The sequence below is a fragment of the Dipodomys merriami genome, unplaced genomic scaffold (genome assembly GCF_024711535.1).
Source record: "Dipodomys merriami isolate MVZ:Mamm:240054 unplaced genomic scaffold, mDipMer1.0.p SCAF_14, whole genome shotgun sequence".
Taxonomy (NCBI): domain Eukaryota; kingdom Metazoa; phylum Chordata; class Mammalia; order Rodentia; family Heteromyidae; genus Dipodomys; species Dipodomys merriami.
The window spans coordinates 4403681-4414756 of record NW_027202715.1 but is presented as its reverse complement, the minus strand read 5'-3'; the positions used below and the strand labels follow the sequence as shown (position 1 = coordinate 4414756).

Genomic DNA, 11076 nt, shown 5'->3' with positions numbered 1-11076 from the left:
CCGTTTTGACCTGCACACTATACGATATCTGGGTACTGTTTTGAGCTAGGATATGCGGGCAAGAGAAAACCAAGAGATGTATCTGTGGGAGGTGCATTTCCATCACTGACCAAATACCCGAGGAAAAAATTTAAAAAGGAGAAGCCGAGCAGCAGTAATGCCAGCACTCGGGAGACAGAGGCAGGAGGGTCCCAAGTTTGCCACCAGTTTGAGCTGCATAGCAGACTTTCTCAGATAGACACAAAAAGAGAAAAGGTTCTTTGGGCTTATGGTTTTAGAGATTTAGGTCTGCGGTGTACTGGCTTTGGGCCTGGAGCAACTTAGTGCCTCACAACCCACAACCGTGGAAGCCTGAAGGAAGGATTGAAAGGAAGGGGCAGGTATCAACTCCCCTTCATTTCCTCCTGCCTCTTAAAGGCCCCACCCTTTAAAGGTTCTACCACACTCCAACATTGATTGTCATAGGCTGGCAATCAAGCCTTTTGCTTATGGGCCTTTGTGGAATGTTTAAGATCCAAACCAAAACAGTCCTCACTTTATTGACTTGAGAAACTGTGTACTCATCTAGAACAAACCACCATGGAATCTGTCCACTTGCTTGCAGAGCTCATATTGTCACTTTCCCCATTCAGCCCTCCACTGAGGAAACTGAGGCACTAGAGGAATGGCAGTGGGACCAGGCTTGCCCTCAGCCTTGCCAGAGCCCCAGGAGCCCAGAAGCCCCTGAATCTTGGTCTTTCTCTTCAGCTTACTGACTTGAATTGGTCCCTGGAGCCCTGATCTTAGATGAAAAGGTCCCTAATGTGGACCCCCACTAGGGCTGGGAATGTGGCTCAGTGGTAGAGTACTTGCCTAGCATGCATGGGGCCCTGGGTTCGATTCCCTGGTACTACATAAACAGAAAAAGTCAGAAGTTTCAATAAAACTAGGGTGACTGTTCAATTAAAAAAAAAAAGCCAGGGCTGGGAAGGTGGCTTAGAGATAGAGCGCTTACCTTGCATGCATGAGGCCCTGGGTTCGATTTCTCAGCACCACATAAGCAGAAAAATCCAGAAGTGGCGCTGTGACTCAAGTGGTAGAGTGCTCGTCTTGAGCTGAAGAGCTGAGGGGCAGCGCCCAGGCCTTAAGTTCAAGCCCCAGGACTGTTCATTATGAAGAGGCCTACACCAGGCCATCCCCAAAGAGTGCCAGAGGCACACCCTGGGAGCCTATGGCTGGTGAGGAAAAGCAGAAGGAAGGTGTGAAGGAGTAAAGGGCTCCAAATCAGGGCATAGTGGGATCAGCTGGGCAATAAAGCCCTTCTGGAACCCCTGAGGCTCCTGTTCATGGCTTAACAATGAGTCCGAAAATTCAAGCCTGCATACCATTCAAGCCTGCTATCTTAAAAAAAAAAAACCACAACAACCACATACTCACGAGTCACTATGTTGAAAATGAACTATACAACTTGTGGATGGGGATGGGAGGGAAAAACTGGAAAAGAGCAAGAGAAAGGGTGACATTGTCCAAAAAGAAATGTACCCATTACCTGACTCATGTAACTATAATTCCTCTGACTATCACCTTTTTTTTTTTTTTTTTTTTTTTTTTTGGGTCCGGTCGTGGGGCCTGAACTCTGGGCCTGGGCGCTGTCCCTCAGCTCTTCAGCTCAAGGCTAGCGCTCTACCACTTGAGCCACAGCGCCACTTCCGGCTCTTTTCTTTTTGCTTATGTGGTGCTGAGGAATCGAACCCAGGGCCTCAGGCATGCAAGGCAAGCGTTCTACCACTGAGCCACCTTCCCAGCCCTGACTATCACCTTTACAATAACAATAAAAAGCAAGCAAGCAAAGAAAACAAACGACTTCAAATGTTTATAAGTTACTATAAGGAATCCTACCAAAAGCCGGAATTCCAACTTTGCTTGAGCCAGAAGATGTTTCAGGAGATGGCCACACTGGGCCCATCTTCCCCACACAGCAAGAAATAAGTGGCGGCAACATCCTCTGGAGGGCACAAGATCTAGTGCTACAGTCACCACCACCTGCTGGGGCCCTCCGCTCACTTCCCTTCCCTGCCTGCAGAGGTTCCACTTCCTGTTCCTTAGGCCCACCCTGATCCTGTGGCCTTCCTGTTCTGCCCACTTACTTATTTTCAATACTGAAATTTGGACAGGGCTTGGGACTTGCTAGGCAGGCCTCTACCACTTGAGTTCTACCCTTAATCTGTAACAGCCATTTTCTTGGCCTTAGTGAACTTGCTGCTTTCCCCGTTCTTTTCTTTTCCTTTCCTTTCCTTCCTTCCTTCCCCCTCCCCTCTCTCTTGCTCTCTTTCTCTCTCTTTCTTTTTTTCTTTGCCTGTACTTTCTTTCTGTGCCTGTACTGGAGCTTGAACTCAGGGTTATCCCTAAGCTTTTGTGCTCAAGACTAGTGCTCAAACACTTGAGCCACAGTTACACTCTGGCTTTTTGGTGGTTAATTGGAGATAAGAGTTTCCTGAATTTTCCTGGCTTCAAAATTCGATCTTCATATCTCAGCCTTCTGAGTAGCTAGGATGACAGGTGAGAGCTACCAGGCCAGGCTTCGGGTCTGCGGCTTTCTCACATAACAGAAGAGTGCCATTTATGGGAAGAAAAGCAAAGAAAGAAAGAAAGAGAGAGAGAGAGAGAGAGAGAGAGAGAGAGAGAGAGAGAGAGAGAGAGAGAGAGAGAGAGAGAGGGAGAGAGGGAGGGAGGGAGGGGAAGGAAGGAAGGAAGGAAGGAAGGAAGGAAGGAAGGAAGGAAGGAAGGAAGGAAGGAAGGAGAAGCAAGCAAGCAAGCAGCTGAGCATTGATGGCTTATGCCTATAATCCTAGCTACTAGGAGGCTGAGATCTGAGGATCACAGTTAGAAGCCAGTCTAGGCAGAAAAGTCCCCGTGAGACTCAGAAGAGTGCCATTTATGGGAAGAAAAGGAAAAGAAAGAAAGAAAGAGAGAGAGAGAGAGAGGAAGGAAGGAAGGAGGAAAGAAAGAAAGAAAGAAAGAAAGAAAGAAAGAAAGAAAGAAAGAAAGAAAGAGGAAGAAAGCAAGCAGGCAGCTGGGCACTGATGGCTCACGCCTATAATTCTAGCTACTAGGAGGCTGAGATCTGAGGATCACAGTTAGAAGCCAGTCTAGGCAGAAAAGTCCCCTTGAGACTCTTATCTCCAATTAACCACTCAACAAATACTAGTGGAGCTGTGGCTCAAAGTGGTGGAACGCTAGCCTTGAGCAAAAGAGCTCAAGGGCAGCACCCAGGCCCTGAGTTCCAGCCCCACAACTGACAAAAAAAAAAAAAAAAAAAAGCAACTGACCACATAACAATGATCCTGCCATGCCCTGGAGCCGCTGCTCAGGGCCACACACTCCCTACCCACATTTTGTCTTTAGCCCTCAGCCTTCAAGGAAAAACTCTAATACATTGGCGACATTTTGCTGCGAGAGAAGAGACGAGAAAAGAGCAGCACAAGGCAGGGGGAGGTGGAAAAATTAAATTTTGCGTGATCAGCAAGGTTTCAAACAATCGCTCGCCAACTGAAGTGGGTGCCACATCCATAAGTCATTCTGTTTTATAGACCATTAGGATCTCCAGAGAGAACCTGCATGGAGACCACTGCTTTTTGTTGAAATTAAAATGTCAGAGAAAAAGAAATAGAACAAAACAGGGAATCTGCAATTAATTACCAGGCCATAAAAATTCAATAATCAGGAGGCAGAGCGGCCGCAGGCCCAGAGGTATCAGAGCCAGCGTAACAAGAATGGAATACATTAATCTTTTCAAATTAGTTTTTTAATCTGACGGGGATATATGGTGACATGCCTCCCCTCCCGGCCTGTTCCCTCCACTTCTGTGGAAGCCAGCCTGCAGCGAGGCTGGGGGAGGCATGCTCTGGTGCGAGAGCAGGGCTTAGGGGCAACCAGGACTCCAGGACAGGGGAGAGTGGGCCCGGCCGAGCCCCAGGCCCCCTGCCAGCCTTTCTGCCGGAGGCACCCAGAGGTGCCAGGAAAGCCTATTTGGGCTGAGCCGGATGCAAAAGGTGCAGGAGGCCCAAGGGTTTGGGAAAGCCAGACACCATCTGGGGAGCGAGCTTGGCCAGGTGCCTGGCACATCTCTGACCTTTCATTTGCTTCCTGGAAAATGGGATGCCAGCATTTGGTACCCAGTAAGGTGCTCAGTGAAGTGCTCCTGCTCCACTACTGTTCTTTCTCACTGCTGGCAGCTCCGGCAAGGAGCGTAAGGCACCACCTGGAAGCTATTCGGAGAGTATTTATTTAGCACCTGCTGTGTGCTTAGCCCAGAAGGGAAGAAAGAAGCAAAGCAGGAGATGGGGTTCAGAATAAACCTCTAAGCCTGCTCCTGCCCCCACCCTGTCTTGGTCCCTGAGGGCAATCATTGATTGGCTGAGGGGAGGCGGGGAGAGTAATTCCATCCTGTTTCTGATTGGAGAAGAGAGCCTCAGCTCCGGGAGTCCTGCCCCGAGTCTTGACTCCAGTTGCACATTTGCTTCTGAGGTGCAAGTTTCAGGGTTTTAATCCTTAGTCAAGTCACTCTGTCGCTAAACACCTCTGCCTCCCCCAGGAATGGAGGCTGGTGGAATTCAAGGCCTCACCAGTGTAGTTACTAAACAGTCACTGCTCCTGGATACCTCTACAGGGAAGGCCTTAGGATTTCGACTCCATCATCCTGCACTTGGATTTTCCCACAGAGGCCCTGCTGTAGGCGGTGGGGACTGCTCATTGTACAGAAGTGGGAATAGCAAGGCTTGGGTTTGCCTACCAGTTCTACCTGTCTTGTTGCCTTGAAACCACAAATCAGTACTGCATGTTTCACCTCTGCCAGAATTCAGCACACAATAGGTGTTCAGTGGTTATCAGATAGTGTTCTGGCAGAACAGCAATGGATCCTCTCCTGCTGTCCTGTCATTAATGCCCCAAGATGTCTTCCCTCCAACGTAATAGTAGCTGCCATTACTGATCACCTACTATGTGCCAAGTTGTAGAATCTGGCACCTTATTCAGTAAGATTGGGAGCGCCACTTTACAGAAAGGAAACTGAGGCTCAGAGAGATTTGATAGGCCCAAGATCACTCAGCCATGCCTGACACCCTAAAACAGAATCCCAGCCGCTAGAGATAGTAGATCTGTCAGCACCCTAAGAGCTAGGTCCCATACAAAGCTCCTGAATCCTACCTCTAGTTCCTAACCAATTCTTCACTCCAACCTTGGACTCCTTCCTTAGAGGCACTCTGGATTCTCTGGGGGAGAGTACTGGTTCCATGCTCGTTAAATGGACAACACACACACACACACACACACACACACACACACACACACACACACACACACACACACACACACACACACACACACACACACACACACACAAACAGCCTAGGTGCTCATCGGAAATTGTATTGAAAAAAAAGAAGCCTATCCCGGAGGGGCACTGGATCTGTGAGCTCGCAGCCACAGATGTCTATCTAGACAGTGGACACAGAGCAAAATAATCCAGACCCGGCTGCAGGGCCCCGGCCCCGGCCCCGCGCAGTTCCACGTCGTGCCACCAGATGGCGCGCGGCGCTCGGGCGGAGCGTGCAGTGTGGCGATGTGGTCACCAGATGGTGTCCTAGGCCAGGACTCTGCCTGCAGAGCCAGAACAAGGTGGAGCCCGACCCGCCCGCGGGTCGGAGTCGAGTCCCCGCGGCTCCGGTGCTCGTGACCCGCCGTCATTTGCCATCCGCACCATGAACCAGCTGGTGCCCCGGCTCTCGGTTCCTGCCGCGCTGGCCCTGGGCTCGGCCGCGCTGGGCGCCGCCTTCGCCACAGGGCTCTTCCTGGGTGAGCAGAGCAGGTCCGGGCGCGCGGTCCCCGCGAGCGGGCGGCTGGGCGGGCCGCTGTGGCTGCGGAGCCCCAGGCCCTGACCCTGCGAGCCCGATCTCTGCAGGGAGACGATTCCAGCGACCGCAGCGTCTGCTGCCCGCGGAGGACCACCCTCTGTGGCAGTATCTGCTGAGCCGCTCCATGCGCGAGCACCCAGCGCTGAGGAGCCTGAGGCTGGTCAGTAGGGCTGGGAACAGGAAAGGGCACCACCTCGGGCTCCGTGGGTCCCACGTGGCTGTGTGACCTTGGGCTGGGCAGTGGCCCTCTCTGGGCTTCCGGGTTTTCCCAGCTCCTTGCTGTGGACCTTCCTTGGGGGCCTGGCCCCTGCCGGCCACGCCCACGGCCGTGCCTGGGGGGGGGGGGGGCTCGGAACCTGGTGGCGAGGATGGGGGCTGGCAGGGCTGGGGTCACCCTCTCCCCACACACAGCTGACCCTGGAGCAGCCGCAGGGGGAGTCCATGATGACCTGTGAGCAGGCCCAGCTTCTGGCTAACCTGGCGCGGCTCATCAAGGCCAAGAAGGTCCTGGATCTGGGTAGGGGCGCGCAGCCCAGAGCACTGGGGGCCCGGGTCACTGGGGCGCCCCCCCACCCTGGCTGAACCTGCCCGTGTCCCCGTCCTAGGCACCTTCACGGGCTACTCTGCCGTGGCGCTGGCCCTGGCGCTGCCCCCGGCCGGGCGCGTGGTGACCTGCGAGGTGGACCCCGGGCCCCCGGAGCTGGGCCGGCCGCTGTGGAGGCAGGTGAGTGGCCCGCACAGCGGGGCCACGCGGGCACGCGCGGAGGGGGCGTGTGCCGGCCCTCACCTGGCTCCTTCCCCAGGCCGAGGTGGAGCGCCAGATCGACCTGCGGCTGCGGCCGGCCCTGGAGACCCTGGGTGAGCACCGGCACGGGAAGGGCCTCGCTCCATTCCCAAGCGGGGTCACTGGCCGGAGCCCGCGGCCAGGTCTGCCCGGGGACACTGACGGCGCCCCCAACCGCCCGGCCTCATGGTAGGCGGCCGCGCGCGCCGGGGCCGGCCAGGTCAGGGGCTCCCGGCCTGGGACCGCAGCCTCAGCCGCGTCTGTCCCCGTGTCCCCGGCTAGACGAGCTCCTGGCGGCGGGCGAGGCCGGCTCCTTCGACGTGGCGGTAGTGGACGCCGACAAAGAGAACTGCGTCGCCTACTACGAGAGGTGTCTGCAGCTGCTGCGCCCCGGAGGCGTGCTCGCCGTGCTCAGAGTAAGGGCGGGACCCAGAGGGCACCCGTAGCCGGGGGCTGGGCCCTGCGTACCTGTGACGCCCTCCCGCACGTACGCGTAAGCTGCTGCCTCGGCTTCAGCCCCGGGTCTCCAGTGCTTGCCCCGCCCCTCTCCACCTTGCCCCGCCCCCGCGACGCCCCGCCCCTCCGCAGGTGCTGTGGCGCGGTGAAGTCCTGCGGCCGCGGCCAGGGGATGCCGAGGCAGAATGCGTGAGAAACCTGAACGAGCGCATCCGGAGGGACGCCCGGGTCTACATTAATCTCCTGCCCCTGGGCGACGGCCTCACCTTGGCCTTCAAGATCTAGGGCTGGCTGGGGCTCGAGGGCCTGGGAACCCCCAGGCGTTGTCCCTTCAAGTGTGACAATAAAAGCAGAGTGGGGACGCGTGAGTCTGTGAGCCTCCCTCCCTGGCGGTGAGTGGGAATGGGGAGACCCAGGACAGCATTTCTAGTGGACGTCAGGGCTGCCACCCTGAGGTATCGGTAGACAGGATACTGGTTTAATGGACCTAGCCACTGAAGTGAGCCAGAGGCCACAGTTCGGCAGGCTGGTCTCCGCTGGCAGGGCTGAGGACTAGCCCCTGACCAGGCCGCCAAGCACAGCCCTCTTCGTTTCCCTCCTAAATCTCATGGGGTCGGGCACAGGTCTTAGCTCAGTACAGCTTGGGCTTCTCCAAGTGCTGGTCAGTGACTATCACTGGGAGTGCCTCTATCCTACACCTGAGGGCTCAAGCTCTGCTTGCATAGAGATCTGCAGTTCCCCTGAAGGGAAACAAAGTGACTGCGGTCCTAGGGGTGAAACCTTCACTATATATTGACACCTTTCCCTGAAGCTACTAGGCTTTGCCCCCACCCTTTTGGAGTGGACTGTAAGCCGGGTACTGTTATTCAAAATTCTCCAATCCCAGATTTTATCTCCCCGACAAAGGACAGGTTCTCTCCACTAAAACTGCCTCAATCAAAACCACAGGCAGAAGTGGTACCCCTGCCAAATTGGTGGAGTGGAGCAATGCCAGAAAGTGCCAGAAAGCAAAGCAAGACAGTGTGAGCCTCCCAGTTCAAGCCCTGGCATCAGAGAGCACATACATTCACACACACAAACATCCATCCCTACAACACAAGACTTGCCACCACCTGGTGGTAAGTGATGGAAGCCCAGCCACAGAAGCTACATGAATCCACAGCAGAGATTTTCACACCCCACTTACCTTGCATTCTTCACAATCCTCAAGGCCCATACTCTGCCCTTTCTTAACTCCTAAAAGCTTACTGGAGTCTGACTTAATAAAAAGATCCACCTTAATAATAAAAAGATCCTTGGGGTGTGGAATGTGGCTTAGTGGTAGAGTGCTTGCCTACCATGCATAACCCCCTGGGTTCAATTCCTCAGTACCACATAAACAGAACACACCAGAAATGGCACTGTGGTTCAAGTGGTAGAGTGCTAACCCTAAGCATGAGCAGCTCAGGGACAGTGCCCAGGCTGAGTTCAAGCCCCAGGACTGGCAAAAAAAAAAAAAAAAAAAATCCTTGACAAAATGACCCACTTGTGTACTTCCCTTGTACACTTGTTTACTAGGAGCAGCAGGCCAGCAGGGCTATAGACTTCCAGCCTGCTAGGCACCACCAGTAGTGGTAGATAACTTACACTTATCCACAGGTCTAGGCTGCTCTGCCAGCATGAGGTGCTCTTATATCCTATCTAGCTAACAAGATGCTTTTGTATCTCTATACTGGAGGTCCTAACCAAATCCTACCTGCTGCCATCGAGGCATGCATCTGAGACATCTGAGAATCTTCAGATTTATGTAGCCAACACAGCCAATCCCTTTCAGTCTCTGCACAGAGAGTGTTTAGCATATATCTTTATAAGGGGCAAGTCCCAAAGTACTCCCCATTTTTTTCTTTCTTTTTTTTGTTAGTCGTAGGGCCTGAACTCTGTCCCTCAGCTCTTCAGCTCAATGCTAGCAATTCTACCACTTGAGCTATAACACCACCACTTCCGGCTTTTTCTGCTTATGTGGTGCTGAAGAATGGAACCCAGGTCCTTAGGCATGCAAGGTAAGCACTCTACCATGGAGCCACCTTCCCAGCCCCACATATTCCCAGTTTCTTACCTGTTCTCTAACTTTCAAATGGAACTTCAGTTCTCATATTCCAGATGTGCTCAATAAAAAAAATCTCCTTTCTCTAAAATTTCATTTTATCCTTCAAACTACCTCTTCCCACCTGAAAACTTGTTTTCCTACCTTTCCAAGCGAAGTTATACTTCAATCACTGATATACCTAGATGAAATCCAGGCAAAGGCTATGGGGTTTGCTCCTGGTATGACCTTAGTCCAGCTTTCAATTAGTTATGTCTCTGGAAGGAGATGAGTGCTGTCTTCTCATGCCCCTCCCAGCCCTTCTAGCTAATGACACAGCCAACACTTTACTCCATCCATTTCCCATTCCCCAATCTACCTGGGGCCTACCCAGCTCATTTTCTGCAAAAGCTAACTGGTATACAACACTGTAAGCCCGCTTTATCTGTGGGTTACACAATTTTAACCAAATATGGTCACAAAAGGTAATGCCAAGTCATGGCCTTAATTTAAATGATAAAGTGAAAATATTACACTTGCTGAAAGGCAGAGCATTTTTAATGAAAGCTGGGCAGTTTTATAGGAAAAATAAGTAAAAGTTGTATTAAAGATAGAGCACTGAGATCCAAGTTTTTGGTGAGTACTATTAATGGGTACAAGAGTTATTTTGTGAAAGTAATGAAGCCTACTCCATGTGGTTTCAAGTTATGGATGTTCAGACCCAGTATATGAATGGCATCAGTAATTTTTTTGGGGGGCCTGGGCGCTGTCCCTCAGCTCTTCAGCTCAAGGCTAGCGCTCTACCACTTGTACTACAGTGCCACTTCTGGCTTTTTGCTTATGTGGTGCTGAGGAATTGAACCCAGGGCCTCATGAATGCAAGGCAAGTGCTCTACCTACCACTGAGCCACCTTCCCAGCCCAATTTTTTTTTTTTTTTTGGTCAGTTGTGGGGCCTGAACTCTGGAACTAGGCATTGTCCCTCAGCTCTTCAGCTCAAGGCTAGCACACTACCACTTGAGCCACAGCGCCACTTCCAGCTTTTTCTGCTTATGTGGTGCTGAGGAATCTAACTCAGGGTCTCATGTATGCAAGGCAAGCGCTCTACCACTGAGCCACCTTCCCAACCCCTGATATAGGTAAATTTCTATAAAAATTTGTAGCAATTTTAGAGCACTGAGTTCTGTCCTTAACATTTAGGTTTTCCTCAATGGCAATCTCCCTGCAATAACATACCCACAGATACTAAGGATCTACTGCACCATACTACATTTTTTCCTTCATCACTTAGTACTTCCCATCTCTGGGGTCATCAATAATTTAATATGTGTACAAGCTTAGAAACTGTAAGACTGTGAAAGCATGTGTCTTAAAAAACTCAATTACTCGGCTGGGAAGGTGGCTCAGTGGTAGAGCGCTTGTCTTGCATGCCTGAGGCCCTGGGTTCGATTCCCAGCACCACATAAGCAAAAAGAAAAAAGCCGTAAGTGGCGCTGTGGCTCAAGTGGTAGAGTGCTAGCCTTGAGCTGAAGAGCTGAGGGACAGCGCCCAGGCCCAGAGTTCAGGCCCCACGACCGGACCCAAAAAAAAAAAAAAAACTCAATTACTCGAAGGGCACAGGGAACCTTGTGGCACAGATTTACATAAAGAGCAAAAATGCTCACCAGCAAAATAAAGTATGAACTACATACCAGAGAGATTTAACTCTAGCTGGAAAAGTTTTAATTCTGCAAGTACTTGGAGCCATTAATTATGTATACTTGTTTTATTCATAATTTGTAATGTTCTTGTATAGCAAAAGTAATTCTAATGATGGCTGAGTTTAACAAAAAAAAAATCTTTAACCTCATCTTAAAACATCCACTGATCTATTTCATTCAATGG

General features: G+C 51.9%; 1 protein-coding gene across 1 annotated transcript; it reads left to right on the top strand.

Moving 5' to 3' along the window:
* Positions 1 to 5618: 5618 nt before the first annotated feature.
* Positions 5619 to 7499, top strand: Comtd1 (catechol-O-methyltransferase domain containing 1). Its single transcript, XM_070020369.1, has 7 exons — positions 5619 to 5832; positions 5939 to 6051; positions 6303 to 6408; positions 6497 to 6615; positions 6695 to 6749; positions 6958 to 7091; positions 7264 to 7499. Exons 1-7 carry the CDS (start codon positions 5739 to 5741, stop codon positions 7414 to 7416), a joined length of 774 nt encoding a protein of 257 aa, XP_069876470.1. The 5' UTR covers positions 5619 to 5738; the 3' UTR covers positions 7417 to 7499.
* The last annotated feature ends 3577 nt before the right edge of the window (positions 7500 to 11076 follow it).